This window comes from Camelina sativa, chromosome 14 (assembly GCF_000633955.1).
Source record: "Camelina sativa cultivar DH55 chromosome 14, Cs, whole genome shotgun sequence".
Taxonomy (NCBI): Eukaryota; Viridiplantae; Streptophyta; class Magnoliopsida; order Brassicales; family Brassicaceae; genus Camelina; species Camelina sativa.
In genome coordinates, this window is record NC_025698.1 from 20,811,149 (window position 1) to 20,829,632 (window position 18,484).

At 37.6% G+C, this 18,484-nt stretch overlaps 2 protein-coding genes across 2 annotated transcripts; both read left to right on the forward strand.

The window, feature by feature from the left end:
• Window positions 186-2,087, forward strand: LOC104742087 (alkylated DNA repair protein alkB homolog 8). The gene is made up of 3 exons (XM_010463053.2): window positions 186-312; window positions 502-1,698; window positions 1,782-2,087. The coding sequence occupies exons 2-3, from the start codon at window positions 527-529 to the stop codon at window positions 1,879-1,881; spliced, it is 1,272 nt and encodes a 423-aa protein (XP_010461355.1). The 5' UTR covers window positions 186-312; window positions 502-526; the 3' UTR covers window positions 1,882-2,087.
• LOC104742088 (uncharacterized protein At4g37920, chloroplastic) lies at window positions 3,328-5,541 on the forward strand. Its single transcript, XM_010463054.2, has 6 exons — window positions 3,328-3,563; window positions 3,797-4,143; window positions 4,246-4,417; window positions 4,521-4,765; window positions 4,948-5,135; window positions 5,228-5,541. Exons 1-6 carry the CDS (start codon window positions 3,416-3,418, stop codon window positions 5,385-5,387), a joined length of 1,260 nt encoding a protein of 419 aa, XP_010461356.1. The 5' UTR covers window positions 3,328-3,415; the 3' UTR covers window positions 5,388-5,541.

Consider the following 18,484-nt stretch of genomic DNA (forward strand, 5'->3'; position numbering starts at 1 on the left):
CCCACTATCGAGCTCTACTATGCGAAAAGCGTTACTTGTCAATAAATTGTGAAGTCCAATGAACCCAAATACTGTACGTAGCTAATAAAATTATAAAAAACATCGACTAAAGAAGGGGGTTTTATTGATAAAAGAGTAAATAATGGGTTCAATATCATAAACAAATTTAAATATGGAGTACGGAATCTATAATATCAGTCAATTCCTCTTCCCAAAACCCTAAACTCCACCTTCCGTTTCAGATCACACGAACCGACACTTGCAAATCCATATTGTCTCTGCTCGAGTCCTACGACGTTTCTTCTTGACTTTGTAAGCTTTTTTCCTCAATTCTAATCTTACTTTCTTATGTAAAGTTTCAATTTTTATTCGTTTTCCAGCTTCCAATGATACTGGGATCTTGAATCTGTGGACTTTGCTGTTTAGAATGTTTTAGGTTTTGATAGATGAATTGAGTTAATAATGAAGTTTGGTTACCTGGGCTGTACTTTGTTTCTGCAGATTCATGGTGGTGGTGGTTTAGCTCATGATTTTGGATGTTTTAAGAAGTATTAGAACTTCTTCTTCTTCTTCTACTACTACTACTACTGGAGGTCGTATTATTCTTCAAAGCTTTGGTTTTTATTCGGTTAGTACAAGTAAAATGCGAGATATCAAAGTCAAATCTGATTCAAGGGAGCTGATAACATCATCTGATGAAGAAGAAGAAGCAGCAGCTCAGATTATTGAATCAGTTTCCATTAGAGAAAAGGAGATTTCTTCGTCGTCCTTGAGTGTTAAATCCACGCCTGAGATTGAGAAAAAGTACGTTCATCGGGTTTACGACGCGATTGCTCCACATTTCAGCTCTACGAGGTTTGCTAAGTGGCCTAAAGTTGCTGCCTTTCTTGAATCGCTGCCTTGTGGATCCGTGATTCTTGATGCGGGTTGCGGGAACGGCAAGTATTTGGGGTTGAACCCGAGCTGTTTCTTCATAGGATGTGACATAAGTCATCCGTTGATTAAAATCTGTTCGGATAAAGGGCAAGAGGTTCTGGTTGCTGATGCTGTTAATCTTCCTTATAGAGAGGAGTTTGGTGATGCAGCCATCTCTATAGCGGTTTTGCATCACTTAAGTACAGAGAATAGGAGGAAGAAAGCGATTGAAGAACTGGTTCGGGTGGTTAAGCCAGGGGGATTCGTTCTCATTACGGTTTGGGCTGCAGAACAGGAAGACACGTCGTTGCTCACCAAATGGACACCCTTGTCTGCAAAGTATGTTGAGGAATGGGTCGGCCCAGGTAGTCCAATGAATAGCCCTCATGTGAGGAACAACCCGTTCTTCAGTCTTGAGAGCATTCCAGAGACTGAGGTGAGTACGAAGGAGCAAAAGGCTGAGAACAGCCCGTTCATCGGTCTTGAGAGCATTCCAGAGAGTGAGGAGGGCACGAGAGAGCAAAAAGGTGAGAGCATTATCCCAGAAACCAAAGCCAGCATAGTAGAGCAAAAGGATGAGAATTGTGTTGAAGAGTCATTGGAGGCTCTGAAGAAGAGTCAACAAGAGTACTTTGTTCCATGGCATCTACCGTACCACCGTGCTGAAGTGAGTGGTGCATCTGCATCTGCACTTGCAAGTGGGCTTGCAAAGAAAGACGACAGAAAAGGAGCTGTTGTGTACAACAGATACTACCACGTCTTCAGTGAAGGCGAACTTGAAAGGTGTGTGACTTTTGCTCTCTATCGATTATCGTTAGTCGTGTTTGTTAATATACTGTTAACATGTGGTAATAATCTTTTCACAGGTTGGCATCTGGAGTAGGCAATGCAATGATAGTTGATAGATTTTACGATAAGTCCAATTGGTGTATTGTTCTTCAGAAAGCAGCTTTTAACCAAGATTGATCATCTAGTGTCTGGTTTCAAACTCAGATACACTTTTCCAAATCTTTCGAAGTTGGAACTCCATTGCATATGTAATCGAAAATTATCATTGCATTTTTCATGGTTGTAGTTGAGATTCTGTGGCAGCTCATTTTCCCTGCAATTTGTTTTCCTTATGGGGTTTTGTATTATGTGTAACATAAATGAAAGAAAAGAAATTCTCTACATGATAAACAAAATGTCAGAAATTTGATTTGTACAATACAAATGTTATTAGTAATTCATACACTACTTAGAATGACTGATACTCAATTGAAAAGTAAAGTTCCTTCTTAGTGCTGAAGCATTTTTGCCATTGCCATGGTTTGTGTCATGTCTTGTCTTGACAACCTAGGAATTGAAGATGTCCGTTTTGAGAGTGATTCCAAGATTCGAAGACACCTACACTTATAACCGAGACTATAATGCTATAGTAGTGACTAGTGAGATACTTGGAACACAAAGATGAAGCCTAAACCCATTAGTTGAAGAAGAGATGAAACATTATGGGTTTGAATGAGCTGACAAATCCGTGTATGAACCGGACCGCTTTCATATTCATAAATGATAGTCCATATAATGCAATGGTTTTTGTCCGGTCCGAAAATAGAGTGCATTGAACCGCAGACAATAATTCTCACTAACCAAAACATCGATTCAAATTCTAAGTATATTGTTGAGTTTTTAGTGTGCAAAAACTAAAAAGAGTATGTTTGGAGAAGAAAAAAAAAAGAAAAAACCTGGAAAATACGCTATCTATTTTTTTTTTTTTTGCCGTTTCATACCTCTAGTTATTAAGTTGGATAAAAAATACGCGGTTTAATTTCCGTTGCCTTAAAAAATCATCGTTTTATTTATAATGGTAGATCCATACTTACGACATAACGACTGTTAACTCTAATGATGGAATTGTTAACCACAGTTAAAATATAACCCCACCTGGTTATCAGACTCTGAGCTAGAGTCCACAAGTGTTGCAAAGAGGACCCTAGCTCTGGCTCGAATTCGCATCAGACTCTGAACTTTGACTCACCATTGTGATGTTCTCAATTTTTTGGCTTCTAGGATTTTAAAATCGAAATCGATTTGGGGGAAAAAGAAGAGGGCAACTGTGTCTTTGTTTTACGACCAATTAATTACATAGGATTATATTTTAACTGTGGTTAACAATTCCATCATTAAAGTTAAGAGTAATTAAGTTGGATCTACTGTTATAAATAAAACGATGGTTTTTTAAAGCAACGGAAATTAAACCGCATATTTTTTGTCCAATTTATTAATTAGAGGTATTATGCTGCGAAGACGGGTTTTTTCCAAAAAAGTAAAAAAAGTTCATTTCAAAATAGTTGGGCCGTATTAACGGGCCGAGTGTTGTGAGTTGTATTTTAGAAAAGGCCCTCAAGTATTACAATAGTGCCATTAGTTCATCGTCTTCCTCATCAGAATCATCTCTTTTCTCCGGCTAAAACCCCTTTCTTCAACCTATCTATGTGAAAGCTGTCTTCTTTCCGAGAAAATGGTATCCGTTTTATTCCAATCTTCTTGTTCTTGTTCAGTTTCTAGCTTTACCTCTGTAAAATTCGGAGCTCGTCTTGTTTCTCCTCTCTATTTCGCCGGAACGCATGTACAAGTCACTTCCGGCGGTGGTCTTCCAATCGGACAAGGTAAAAGATTGTCAAAAAAAAATTCAAATCTTAGTAATTTATTTGTGTTAAAGCCTTAGAAATTTCGAAACTTTGTTGTCTTACTTGCTTCTACATGGCCCATATGCTGTTCTTGATTATAAAGGATTAATCTTTAATTGCTTACAAATCGAAACATTGATCTTATTGCAGTATAAAGGTAGCTTTAGTTTCCATTAGATTTGACTGGTCTGTGATTGTTTGTGAAATCTCAGGATGTTTACTGAACTTGAAGGGTAAAAGACCTCAGAGATTTGTTGTCTCAGCTGTTGTGGATAATAAAAGTGTTGTAGCTAAAGAGGAGAAGAAAGAAGGTGGAACGGATAGTGGTTCCGAAAAGGTTGTAGATAACCAGAGAATGACCAAAGTTTGTGATAAGCTCATTGAGGTTTTCATGGTTGATAAGCCTACACCATCTGACTGGAGAAGACTGTTAGCTTTTAGCAAAGAATGGGATAGTATCCGGCCACATTTCTACAAACGGTGTCAGGAGCGAGCGGATTCCGAGGATAACCCTGAGATGAAGCATAAGGTTCATCGGCTTGCAAGAAAGCTCAAGGAGGTGAAAAACTTTGAAGCTATTGGAATTATGTTTCCCTTCCCTTTTGTATTTTCAAATGCGGGTGATCTATGCTTTTTAATTTGTGACACTGGTCTTAATCAGGTTGATGAAGATATTCAAAGGCATGATGAGCTTCTGAATGTTATCAAGAGGACACCACCAGCTGAAATTGGTGAACTTGTTGCAAGACGACGTAAGGATTTCACAAACGAGTTTTTTGATCATTTGCATACTGTTGCTGAATCCTACTATGACAATCCGGATGAGCAAGATGGTAATTTTGTGCCTCTTGTGAATTAATTTGAAACCCTTTGCCTAACCCCAATGGAACAAAACAATCTACTGATATTTGTTCAATGGTAACTTTTTTTGGTAAGCTCTTGCCTCGCTGGGGAAGTTGTCTATTGCGGCTGTACAAGCCTATGACACTTCAACAGAAAGCATTGACGCACTAAACGCTGCGGAATTGAAGCTCCAGGACATAATCAACTCCCCTTCTCTTGATGCTGCTTGCAGAAAGATTGATAGTTTGGCTGAGAAGAATCAGCTTGATTCTGCGTTGGTTCTTATGATCACAAAAGCATGGTCTGCTGCTAAGGAATCTAACATGATGAAAGAGGAGGTACTAAACTCCTACATTCAGTAGTAGCAGAGAATTTGAATTAGTAACCATATGGCGTTTCTCTTGGATGAGCATATTTCTTTCATTATGCTCATCCAAGAGAAACGCCATGTGAAATCATACAAGTCGTAGAACCCACCTCATTATTTCTTTTACCCATTTTTGGTGTTGGTTCTTGACAGGTAAAAGACATACTGTATCATTTGTACGTAACAGCAAGAGGGAATCTGCAGAGGCTTATGCCCAAAGAAGTGAGAATACTAAAGTATCTACTATCGATAGAGGATCCTCAGGAACAATTGAGCGCTCTACAAGACGCTTTTACCCCTGGGGAGGAGCTTGAAGGGACTGATGTAGACTACTTATACACGTAAGCACGAGAAAACTAGATCGGTTTAGCTTTATATACATATTTACGAAGTTATGGAACCTCAGGCTGAGTAAAAAATGGAAACTGTGTAGGACGCCGGAGCATTTGCAGAGTTTAATAAAGACGGTGTTGGAGGCGTATCATTTCAGCAAAGAAGGGAGTTTAGTGAAGGAAGCCAAAGACCTTATGCATCCTGAGCTCATTGCCAAAATGGAAGTACTCAAGAAGCTTGTTGAAAAGAAGTATTTATGATTCAAAGATTTTACAGATCATAATTTCTCTTTTTGTTACTATGTATGTGTTGTATATGGTGTATGACATTCTTCAGGTTTCACACATAGTTTTGATACCACCGTAAGACTAAACTGTAGAATCTTGCATTTCTATAAATAGAATATGTGAGACACTTAAACATCGTGCACAAGATATATACTTCCCGGAGTACGTAGTTTGATTCTTCTTGAATATAACACATGCTTCCTGTTCATACATGTTAATTTTGTGTATGAAAGCTGTTCCTCAGCTTCTTCCCCCGGTTAAGAGTTATGTTATAAGTATCCATCTTAATTAGAGAGAGTTGTGGTATTTTCTCATAACCTTTTGGCCTTTTGAAATCATAGTCGAAAGCTGTGTAGGCTCCGCTTAATTACAGTTGAAATTATGGGTTCTCGAGCATTTCATACTCTTCCTGGCTATCAAAAAGCACTAGACTTCGGAGTGAATAAGTAAAATTCAAATTTTTAACATGTAAGAACTGAAGATTACAAAACCAAAACCCTAGGCCAAGAGGGCAAGAGATTATTTTCTTTCTATATTCTTTTTTCTTTTTTAAATGCCAAAAAATACTAACAAATTACTTTCAAGATCAAATAAACAAGATTTTCAAAACTAAATTACACCTAAACATATAGATCAGAAATTGGAGGCTATATATAAATCAAATAACACAAAAATTTAAATCCTAGGGCTCCATTTATTTCTTTAACTTTCTTGGTCGATTACTAAACTATTAGAGACCTGATTTCCATGCACTTAGGTTTTTGTCTTCTTTTTGAAAAAAAAGTTTGTCATCTCTCCGCAGCCTTATTAATCGTTGGTATATAAGTTACAAATGAAGACAATGAACAAAAGCGCCCGTGGCCTAATGGTTAAGGCGCTTGATTTCTAATCAAACGATTGTGGGTTCGAGTTTCACTGGGCGTGTTTACTGTTTTTGTCCAACTTAGTTTACAGCTTCTTCTTCGTTTATTTTTTTTGGACCTAAAACCGAAAAATACCCATCTATTTTTTATTTGGACGTTTAATATGTCTTTTTTTTTTTGGAAAAAATATATTTTGTTTATTTTTGCTTGGTCTAAAAATACTTCAACATTTTTATTGTTAGCAGATTCTCATCAACGATTTAACAGCCATTACCAGCGTTACATAAACAATAAACACTGTTAAAATTTTATCTCCGCGTGTTAAACTATATATACAGGTTCTAAATAATAAACCAGTTTTATTGGAATAGTCTGGTGGTATAAGAGGTGTTATTTCCCGCGAAGGTCACAGGTTCGACGAGTTCACACAATAATATTTTTATTTTATTTTTTATTCACTCTTCTTCTTCCCCCAAACAAAAATGACAGGTTTGATCTCGACCTCTTGGCTCTTGTTGTCTCCTTCGAATTCTATATCGGTTTCAGGCTCAGACTCCACCTTGAAACCAATTCGTTATTATTCGTTTTAATCATTGAGTTTCACTTCGTATTCGATCTGAAATCCATGAGTTAATAGAACGGATCGACAACGTGAAGAATACCCAGAAAATAACGGAGGCGATGACGATGAGACTCGTGGCGGCAGCTAGGAAAGAGCGTCAAAAGCGAGAAAAGGAGAGACAAAGAGATCTGAAATCTGGATTTAGGGTTTTAGTTTTATTTGCTCTTCAATTATCAGCAAAGCCAAAAAAAACGAAGAAAAAAAATCGTTTAAGAGGTTGTTCGAACCTATTAGCCTCGAGGAAAAAATACCCACTTATACCACCAGACTATTCCAATATAACTGGTATGTTATTTAGAACTTGTATATATATATATATATATATTTTAACACGCAGAGATAAAATTTTAACGGTGTTTATTGTTTATGTATCGCCAGTAACAACTGTTAAATCGTTGATAAGGATCTGCTAACAATAAAAAAGTTGAAGTATTTTTAGACCAAACAAAAATAAACGAGATATTTTTCTTCTAATTAGAAAAGATGAGGTATTAAACGTCCAAATAAAAAATAGATGGGATATTTTTCGGCTTTTTTCCCGTGGTTGAATTATTTCCTAGACCATTAAAACAAACTAAATGACCATTTGGATTTGGGAAAAATGCCAAAAAAACCCGAAATTATTTTTATTTGGACGTTTAATACCCAATGGTTTTGGATTGGAATAAAAACACATCAAATAATAAAAACATGTTATTTAATACTCAAAATAATTAGTGTTGTTATTTTCATACCCATGATTTTTCAACAAAATCAAAATTCCAATTTTATCCCGGTTATCTAATTAATTATTAATTTTTAATTTAAAAACTTTTGGTTTTCTGTTAACCATATCAAACCGAGAGTGAACCGGTATTTAATTACTCTTAAACCGTTTCTTCAACCTTCCGCTATCGGGTTGGATATTTTTTGATCCAGATGGAGCATACTCGATCGGGGAACAATTCTAGGCGAGTTGTTGTGTTTATTTCTTCTTCTTTGTATGATCCAAAAATCAATAAAAATATCCCACCAAAATTCAAAAATTTTTTGACAGGAAAATATGTCGGAAATTTTTTTGGTGGGAAAAATTTGTTTTTCTTTTTATTGATTAAAATATTTTTCATCTAAAGGTAAAATGGTCATTAAAAATTAAAGGAGGACAAAAATAAAAATCGTTAAAAAGGGGTATTTTTGAAAAAAAGTATATCAAAAAGGGTATTTTTAACAAATTCTCTAGGCTCACCCATCAAATCGGACACTGCGGTTGCGGCGGAAGTCAGTGGGAGATTGGTGGGTTGCGTTGTTTGTACTGGTGGTTAACTGTGGAGTCTTTGGATTCCTAGAAGGCAATTGTGGATTCCGGTTTATGGGGGCTTGATTGAGCCACCAGCCGCGATGTTTGCATCCACCATATCGGATTGAATAGTTTATTGCTTGGAGTTGCGGAAGACGCTAGATCTGGAGGTAAGGTGTTAGATTCCAGTGGGTTAGATTGCTAGGTACGGGATCTAACTCCGGTAGAGCCGGTCGTCGGGGATTTGAGCAGACCAGGAGCTTTATAGTGGGTTTGGTGGATCAACGGAAATGAGTCGGACATGGAAACCAAACACTTTCGTTGAAGGCTATGATCCGTTGGTGTTGCCACAAAGCTGTGGGGCTTGTGTTTGCTGGTACTACTGTTCAAATTCTTGCTTCCGGTCATCAGCAGGTTTCCGGTCCTCTCCCCCGGTAACAGCAGATTTTTTCCGTTTCTCCATTTTGTAACTGTTTCTTTCCTATGTAAAATCCAAGGCCTTGCCCAATTTTATTGGGAGGTCCATTTTAATATAAAATATCTATATTAAAAAAAAAATCGCTATTTTAAATCTATATTCTTTTGTTAAATATGTGACTCAAAGACTGACTAAAAGAATACTAAACAATCAAATAAAAAGATTTTGCATGTGACTTGGCAGTTGTTTTTATTTGTGACATTTGAACAAGTAAAACTTCTTTTCAAATGATTTTTTTTTCCTTTAAAAAATGCTACTAGTATTATATCAATACAAGAAAACTTGTATGTTTTTCACAAGAGCATGACACATCAGCTTTAACATTCAAGCTAGTGTTGACACATCAGTTAATATCAATAGCCAATAAAAAATTTTGAATTAATACAGCTAAGATTTCTAGACCAATTAAAAAACTAGGTCTAGTAAAGGAGAAGAAACATGGTCACTAAAGAAAAAAGCCATTGGGCCATTATTGTAGTAAGGCCCATATGTGTAAATGAGTTTGTTTAGTGTAAGAATTATGTTAAGACAAGACAAATATAAATATGTTGATGTTCCAAAGCACCGTAAATCAAAAACAAGAAAACGTAAATATTACTTTACTATATGATTTCATAAAAATAATAACAAAAAATGCAGCAACAATAAAGAGCAACAAGAAATACATATATTAACAACAAACGAAAAAATTCTAAATTAAAAATGCAATTTTAATTTCATTGGAAGATACTTTAATTTTTTAAATATACATCTAATTTTTTGGTTTAATGAAAACTGAACATTTTGGATTAACTATATTAACATCCAAAATATTCAGTATTGTTTTAGTAAGAGAAGAATATAATTTTCAAGTCAAAGAAACAAAAACTTATTTCTTAACATAATAAAATTTAAAATATATATAAAAACTATATTTATGAAATTAAAAACTCAAGTATCATATGAAAATAGAAATAATACTGAAAATATAAATAACTATTGAATTATCAAAAAATTATGAAACTTGATATTAAAGAACATATATATTATATCATGAAATCAGAAAAATTGATATCTCACAAATATGTTTTGTTATGATACGGTGATTCCTATGAACACTGGTGCTGAAGGTGTGGAAAACGCTTTGATATTAGCAAGAAAATGGGGTTATAAAAAAAAAATATTCTCAAAGATGAAGTATAGACTTTTCAGGTTCTTTCTTTTTAAGAATTGTTATTCACATTAGCATATTACAAATTTGGAAGACTATTTTTACAGGCTATAATCGTCACTTATTGTGGCTGCTTTCATGTAATAAAAAATATAATGGATTCGATTTCATTTTATTTATTACTGGTTTGAACTTAGTTGTGGTTGTTTTTGTGTGTTTCTTGCCTATGGTTGTTTCTTAAATCTATTTTCTTGAAAAAAAATCATGTGTTATATAGTTTCTTTCTGAACTTCCAATATAATTAAAAGCTTTTAATTATATTGTGTTTAGATGTTAAGGCTTGTTTAGTATAATAAACTGGTTTTCTTTCTGGTTACTTAAATATTATTGTCTGTCATCAGTCATCACATCACTATCGTCTGCTAAGTCATCGTCAAACGATTTTCTTCAGTTTAGTCTCCTCCACTTCAATTTTTGACAAAATAAAAAAAATATGACCGTTCAAATCAAAGGAAAGTACGACTTCAAATAGGAAACAACAAAGATTAACCGCAGATTTAGTAGTGCAGGACAAAAAATTTGCTATTGCGGTACGGTTCAAATGCGATACGTGCGGGACAAATGTATTTGCAGGAAAAATGCGGTTATTCCAAAATAAGCGATATAAAATAAAGTTTAATTGGTGAAAAAATAAGTGTGGTTCACAATAAAATTATATATATGTATAGGTTTTGTTGTTATTAAAATAATTGTATGAATAAACTAGTAAAAATATAGATAATTAAAATAATTGTAAATTATTATCTTCTTTGTGTTAATGAAAAATTATTTTGAATCTTAAATATTCAAATTTATTTAAACTAAATGTTTAACTTCTTATATAATTATTTCAAGCATAACTAAACATCTTATTTGTAAATTATTAATTTTTTGTACCTATCTACATATGTAAATTAATGATTATTTATTTTGTTATTCATAATTTATCAAAGAGAATGGAAAGGTAATGAAATTTTTTTGCTTTTGCATATCTATTTTAAAAATTATTTTAAAAACACTGTACTACTTTTTGCATGAAAACTGCTGGGTAATAACCAATAGTGTATGCAAAAGCGGTCTAAGGCATAAACTCTTGGACAAAACTGCACCTCATTATTATTATTAACTTTTTAAAAAAAATGCAGACTAACAGTTTTTTGTCTAATTGATAACTTAACTGTGGTTTTGATAAAAATGTATTGAAAACTGCTTTTGAAAGGCTATCATTCACAGCCTCCGCTTGGTCTACATCAAAGTTGTGATGTGAAACAGAAAGAAGAATGATATGTATATATTTTACCTTGTTCAATCACTGTTTATTTACATCTTTTACATGTTTTATCAGCCTATCTTGTCACTTTTATATAGTTTAAGGACTGTTTGTGCATTAGAGTAGGATCTGCATTGCATTTGCATTATTCCTTGTTTGAACATGTGAATTGGACTCAAGAAGCATGGAAATAGCATCTGGGATAAGGAGAGTGAAATCAATGGAGTGAATAGGAGATGAATCAAGGAGAAAACCAACAGCACATGAAGCACTCGACCATCTGAATCTGAAGAACTCGACCGTTTGGATGGGAAGCACTCGACTGTGTGGAACTCAAGACTCGACCGGTGGGAAGCAGAAGGAAACCCACTCGACCAAGGCCACTCGACCACATCTGGTTGAGTACATCGAGCCGCCTTGCTATTTTGTCTGGTAGCCAAATTAGGGCTTCCTTCCCCCTCTATATATACTCTTTGTACCCCATGGCCGCAAAAGGTCCTCTTTTTAGCCAAAAAAGTCTCTATAGCCACCAAAAAAAACTAGTTCTTACCCCTTCAGGGTTTTTAGGATTTATTTACTGCTTTGCACCTTTTATTTACTGTTTTCTCTCAGATTTCTGTACTTTGTAAGTTCCATAACTTTCAGTGTGTTGAGAATCTGAGCTTGCTTCTTTATATTAAGTTGTTGTTCATCATTTCATCTTGCTTATCATGCTAGTTTCATCATTTTATGGGTTTATGTTCATCATCATCATGATTTGTGCATCTGAGTAGTGATTTAGGATTATGGAGATGGATTAGGCTGGTTTAGGGTTGTGGTAGTCTGGAATGGTCAAGCTTGCTTGTTTAAATATCTCTTCTGGGTTGGGAGTGCTCTAAGCTGTTCTTATATCTGAGAGGGTAAGAGCAGATCTTAAGCTTCCTAGCATCACACCAATGTCTAGGTTGTTAGATAAAGCCAATACTGGAGATTATCATGCTTGTCCCAAGAGATTGGTTGCACAAGGTGGTCTTTGACAAATAATGGTCTGGTGCTTAAGGCCTGTTCAGTATGGTTTCACCAATGAGAGTTGGGTTAGGATGTTACTGTAACTTAATCACTTTTGTCATGAGAGTGGATTAGTGAGTCATTAAGATCATTGTCTAGAGATAAGTCATGTTTGATTGAGGTTTGTTGACCAGTTTAGATAGCCACAGCCTGAACACTAGCCCATGAATCCATGTCTGGAAGCCTTCTTTACCATTTGATTGTTTACTTATCACATATTATCCTGTTTCATTGCATTTGTTTTAGTTTAAGTTTGTCAAGATTGCATCTGTTTTTCGTCAAAACCCACTCGACCTAGTCACTCGACCAGTCACACGGTCGAGTGCTTGATCGAGCACCTTCGGGTTGTTCCTTTATTTTCTGTTCTATTTCAATTCTGCACTTTTACTGTTTTATTTAGTGCTTTTACTTCTGTTAGTTTAATTTCAGCATTGCTTACTTGCATACAACCTCTATTTCAAGCATTTTCCTTTCTGCATCTTTACTTTCTACATTTTCATTATTTTCATTAAACTGTTTTACCAAAACCACTTTCATACTTGGCTTAACTTGGATTACTGTTCATATTTTGATTGCATGCACATCTCACACTTTATGGATTGACATCCTTTATGCTACAACATCATAAGGATATTGAAACACCTTGCACTGCATCTGATCATCCTAGCCTTAAGTTTTTTTGTTTGTTCATCATACATCCATTCATAGGTCTACACACACAAAAGATATGTTTCAATTGGCGTCGTTGCCATTAGTGTGTTGATTTGTTTCATTTAGGATTTACATTGATCCAAGATTAAGTTCTGTTACTAATTGTTCACCACTGTCACAGTTTTGGTTGGTTATTTTGAGTTTCAGGTACACCACTCGAGCCTACACTCGATCGAGTGACCTTCAACACAGTGATCGAGTACAAGTCAGTCAGTTAGCAAATGACCACTCCACTCGACCAAGCACACAATCGAGTGCAAAACTGAGCAGTTGGTCGAGTTAGTTGATGCAGACAAGATCAAAAGGAAATCAGAACCTGCAGAAGTACATAGATCACATCAATCGCCTACCAAGGGACTTGCGACAGAAGAAAACCAAGATCCTTCAAGAACTAGAGCAACAAGTACTGATGGATCCACCCATGCAGAGACCAAGATATACTGGAGCAGGAGATGCTCCAAACACTCACACACAAAGGGCAGGAATAGTTCCATCTGCAGTAGCAAATAATAATTTTGAGATAAAAAGTGGGCTCATCACAATGATTCAGTCTAACAAGTTCCATGGTCTGCCAATGGAAGATCCTTTAGACCACCTTGATGAGTTTGACAGGCTATGTGGCCTAACCAAGATCAATGGTGTAAGTGAAGACAGTTTCAAACTCACACTGTTTCCTTTTTCACTAGGAGACAAGGCTCACTTGTGGGAGAAGACCTTACCAACAGGAGCCATCACCACATGGGATGGATGCAAGAAAGCCTTCCTAGCTAAGTTCTTCTCCAATGCAAGAACAACAAGGTTGAGGAATGAGATTTCTGGTTTTGCACAGAAGAATAATGAAACTTTCTGTGAAGCTTGGGAAAGGTTCAAGGGTTATCAAACTCAGTGTCCACACCATGAGTTCAGCAATGAGTCCCTGCTTAGCACATTATACAGAGGAGTTCTACCAAAGATCAGAATGTTGTTGGACACTGCATCAAATGGAAATTTTCTCAACAAACATATGGATGAAGGATGGGAACTGGTAGAAAATTTGGCCCAATCAGATGGCAACTATAATGAAGACTATGATAGAACTGTCAGATTTGTGGACTCAACCCCAGATGAGAAATACAAGAAGGATATGAAGATGATGAATGAGAAGTTAGACAAGATTCTGCTCAGTCAACAGAAAAACATTCATTTTCTTGCTGAGGAAGACACAACAATTCAAGATGGGGATAATGAGGTAGTTGAGCTATGTTACATCCAGAACCAAGGAGGATTCAAACCCTATAACTAGTTCAAGAATAACAATCTGTCTTATAGGAGTACAAATGTGGCCAATCCACATGACCAAGTCTATCCACCACAACAAGCACAATAACAGCACAATTATGTGCCCAAACAACAGAACCAAGGTTACCAGGGTCAGATGTGTCCCCCACCATGGTTTCAGACCACCCAAGCCCAAGAACCAGACTTAAGAACATTGATGCAGCAGCTGTTGCTTAACCAAGCCACTGGTCAGATGGAAACCTCCAAGAAGTTTGCTGAGATCAACCAGAGAATAGATTCCACTTACAGTGACCTGAACATCAAGTTTGAAAGCCTTAACTCCAAGGTTAAATTCATGGAGAGCACTATGGCCTCTACTTCAGCTCCAAAACCTAATCAACTGCCTGGAAAGGCGATTCAAAACCCAAGGGAGTTCACTGCCAAGGCTATCTTTGTTATAGAGGATGTTGTCACTGAGGACAGTGCGATTCAAGATGGGGAGGGTATTCAACAAGTTTCAGCTCAGAATGAAGAAGGATACCAAGAAGAGAAGGCACTCGACAGTGCACTCGACTTGGCACACGATCGGGCACACGATCGAGTGACGAGTCAAGCTAGTGGTCGAGTAGACTCCACCGAGTCTGTTGCACCTGTCAAGTACATTCCTCCAGCATATAAATCACCTCTACCATTCCCAGGACGTTTCAAGGCACAAAAGCTGAAAGAACTCAAGGAGATCATTGAGAAAAGAGAAGTGATGGCCATACAGCAAGAGGTTGTCATTGAGAAGAAAGAGAAAGAGAGAGGACCTCCTTTGGAAAAATATGTTCAACATCCTTTCCTCAAGGAAATGCTTCTTGAATTATCCAAACAAAAAGCTCAAGATCAAGACACCAAGGATTTGGAAGAGATTGGGAAAGCTATTATCTCAACAAAGCTTGAAGATCCAGGGTCATTTAACTTACCTTGTTCCATCAGCTATATGCACTTCAACAAGTGTCTATGTGACCTAGGAGCTTCAGTAAGCTTAATGCCATACTCAATGGCTGAGAAGTTGGGGTATGAACATTTCAAGCCCTGGAATCTCTATATTGGCCTAGCAGATGGATCAAAGAGGGACGTGGTTGGAGTAATTGAAAAATTTCCAGTCAAGATAGGGGAGGCTAGAATCCCAACTGATTTTGTGATCATGAACATGGATCAAGAGCCAGAAGACCCTCTCATCTTGGGGAGACCATTCTTAGCCACAGTTGTGGCTGTAATAGATGTTAAGATGGGAACCATCAAGCTCCACCTTGCTAAAGACTTCACTATGAAGTTTGACATCAAGAATTCAACACATCAACCTACTATTGAAGGTCAACACTTTGTGGTAGAGAAAAAAGCTAGCTGTGAAGATTTTGAGGATGTAGAGGACCCTAGGATTAAAAATTCAGCATAGGCTAAGACTATTGAAGAGCTCAAGGATTCAGTTCAAGTGTTAACTGGTTTAGTGAAGGATCTTCAGGTTCAACTCAACAAGAGGTCTTTGAAGAAGGTAAGACCTAGACTCAAGATCAAGAGTAAACAAGCTGCAAGTGTAGTGACTATTTCGACCAACAACAATGACCATGGTGATCAATTTGAACCAGGGGGGAACTCATCACCTCTCTGGTCTCCAAACCAAGTTTAAGGAGGAACCAAAAGTCAAGCTCAGTGACTTTAAACAAGCTCACTACGGAGGAAGTCCCTAAGGTATCTTTGTATATAAGTTTAATTTCCCTTGTGTTTTTGATGTTTTTCTTTTATGTTTGCTTTGGGTAGGCTTTTATATGAGGCTTGTACATGGACTTAAGTGAGTTTGGACTCAATGGGAAGGAATTTCAAGGCCACTCTACCAGCCCACCAAGGAGCACACGATCGAGTGCCCAATCGAGCCCAAGCCCAGTCAATTCATTGGAGGGAGAAGCAAAAATTTGAAATTCAAACTTGGTCAGGCACTCGACCACGTGGGGTCGAGTGGTGGGGTCGAGCATATGCCAAAATGAGTCAAAGATTCCAATTTCGAATTTGAATGGTATACACGCTCCACCCTTGTCTCTTTATCCCCTCCACCTCTTTATAAGCATAAGAAATCGACTCTAAGTCCTTCACACTCTCTCATTTGCATAAACACTTCAAATTCTTGGTAGAACTCTCTTTTAAAAGCTAAAAGCTCATTGCTTTCTATCTTGTTGGTTCACTAACCTATTGATTTTGAGTTTTGAGTTTGTTCTTCTAATGTTTCTTTTGAAATGACTTCACAAGAAAGAACTGCTGCTCGCCGAGCAGCCGCTAAGCTTGTAGCTGCCAACTTTCCTGAGCTCCAAAAGGTTCCTTACAATCCAAGAGAAGCTGAGGAAGACACTCGATCTAGAACTCGACCACGCACACGGTCGAGTATCTCGTCGAGTAGGAAAATGCGGCAGAGTCAACCTGAGGAAGAAGACTGGGTCATGAGTGTGGAAGAAGGCGAATTGGTGTTCAATTTTTCTGAGCATAGGAGGAACATTTCAAGAGGGAAAAGGCCAGCTGAAGAACCACCACAAGCCGAGGAGCCACATCAAGAAGAGAATGATGAAGAAGAGATAGAAGAAAATTCTGGGAAGTTTTCCACAACCCAACTCTATGAAGCCTTCATGAGCATGAAGTTCCAAGGGACAAGATATCCACACAAGGAGACTATGTTGGAACTTGGTATAGCTGAGGATGTGGAGCTTCTTTTCAACAAGTGCAACATAGCCAAATTCATGGAAATGCACATGGAGGGTTACAGGGAGATGAACTGTGAATTCTTAGCAACTCTCCAAAGGCATAGCTATGAAGACCAAATGGAGCAAGAAGAAGAGCCTGGATACATCACTTTCTCAATCAGGGGCATGAGTTATGAGCTTTCCCTTGCAGAGATTGCTGAACTTTTTGGGTTTGACCAGGGAGCTGCCAACAATCTTGTCATACCAAAAGAAGAATTGCAATCTGTATGGCAAACCATAGGAGAAGATAGGCCATACTCTTCTTCTAGCACCAAGAGTTCCAAGATTAAAAGCCCGGTTTTAAGATATTTCCACAAGGCTTTGGCAAATACCCTCTTTGCTAGAAAAGAGACTGGCAATTTGAATGAAGGGGAGCTAAAGATGCTAGATGTGGCACTCTGCAGCATCATCACAACAGCAATAGATGGGACCATCATTCTTGGGAATAATGTGGAAACAAACCTAGCTATGGTCCTCATTGACCAATTTATCTACTACAGAAGTTGGGTCAGCAAGCTATATAAGAGGGGCTCAACTGGAGTCCTAACCATTGGAGACATCATTACTCCAATACTTAAAGCTGCAAATGTCCCACTTAGAGGTGAAAAGACCCACTCAAGATGGATTGACATCCCATATCTCACCTCCACTCTCATTCTTGCCAAGGAGAAGCATCATGGGAAGTACCTGTTCAATTTTGACCACCCAACAGTAGAAAAGGCTCAATTTGTACTGCCAAACCAAGGAGCCACATCAATAAGTCAAAGGCTCAACATTGATTTTTGGCCAGCAGTTGAGCTACTGTTTGATGGGTCAGCCCTTTATGTTGAAGAACAAGCTGGTGATGTTAATATGGCTCATGAAGAAGAACATTTCTACTTTGAAGACTATGAGCCTCAACCAAGAGATAGTAGAGGAGTAAGAGAGACAACAAAAAGGGTGACATTACTCCAAAAGTGGAACAAGTGGCATGGTAAGACAACTGAGAAGCTGAAGAAGAAATTGGCTAAGATGTCCAAGTCCATCAAGGGTATGAAAAAGGAAATTGCTGAATTGAAGAGTGGAAACACACCCCCAGCACCAGCTAAGCAATTGAGAAGGAGCAGCTCAACCAGGGTACCATCTAGAGCTGGAAACACTTTGGGGCCTTCTAGAGCATCGTCATTTGAGCCATCACAAAGGAGAAGAGGTGCAATCCGCACAAAACAGCCCAATCTGAGGCACTCGACCAGTGCACTCGAACCAACACTCGACTGAGTGCCTCAAATGCACTTGGTCGAGCACTTCTCCATGCCTCAATACAGCTTCCCAGCTCCTCATGGTTATCCACCTTACCCCTATGGCCAAGTTTACCCTCCCTTCCCTCCGCAGTACTTCATGGACCCGACACTCATGCAGCAATATTTTGGGCAGGAAGGACAACATTTCCCAACTCGGCCAAGCACTCGACCAAGTCACTCGACCGAGCACTCGATCGAGTGCATGTCCGGTCCCATAGTCGAGTACCCCCCATCTCCTTCAGCAAGTCAGAATCAAGCCCAAGGCTCAAGCTACACATATGACAGCATGGCTGAAGATGTGGACAG

What these genes read in the sequence shown, in the direction of transcription:
- LOC104742087 (XM_010463053.2), top strand. Translation starts at nt 527, where the DNA reads ATGATTTTGGATGTTTTAAGAAGTATTAGAACTTCTTCTTCTTCTTCT. An exon ending in AGTGAAGGCGAACTTGAAAG is followed by an intron (nt 1,699 to 1,781) that starts GTGTGTGACTTT and finishes ATCTTTTCACAG; the next exon opens with GTTGGCATCTGGAGTAGGCA.
- LOC104742088 (XM_010463054.2), top strand. Translation starts at nt 3,416, where the DNA reads ATGGTATCCGTTTTATTCCAATCTTCTTGTTCTTGTTCAGTTTCTAGC. An exon ending in TTGCAAGAAAGCTCAAGGAG is followed by an intron (nt 4,144 to 4,245) that starts GTGAAAAACTTT and finishes GGTCTTAATCAG; the next exon opens with GTTGATGAAGATATTCAAAG. An exon ending in CAATCCGGATGAGCAAGATG is followed by an intron (nt 4,418 to 4,520) that starts GTAATTTTGTGC and finishes TTTTTTGGTAAG; the next exon opens with CTCTTGCCTCGCTGGGGAAG.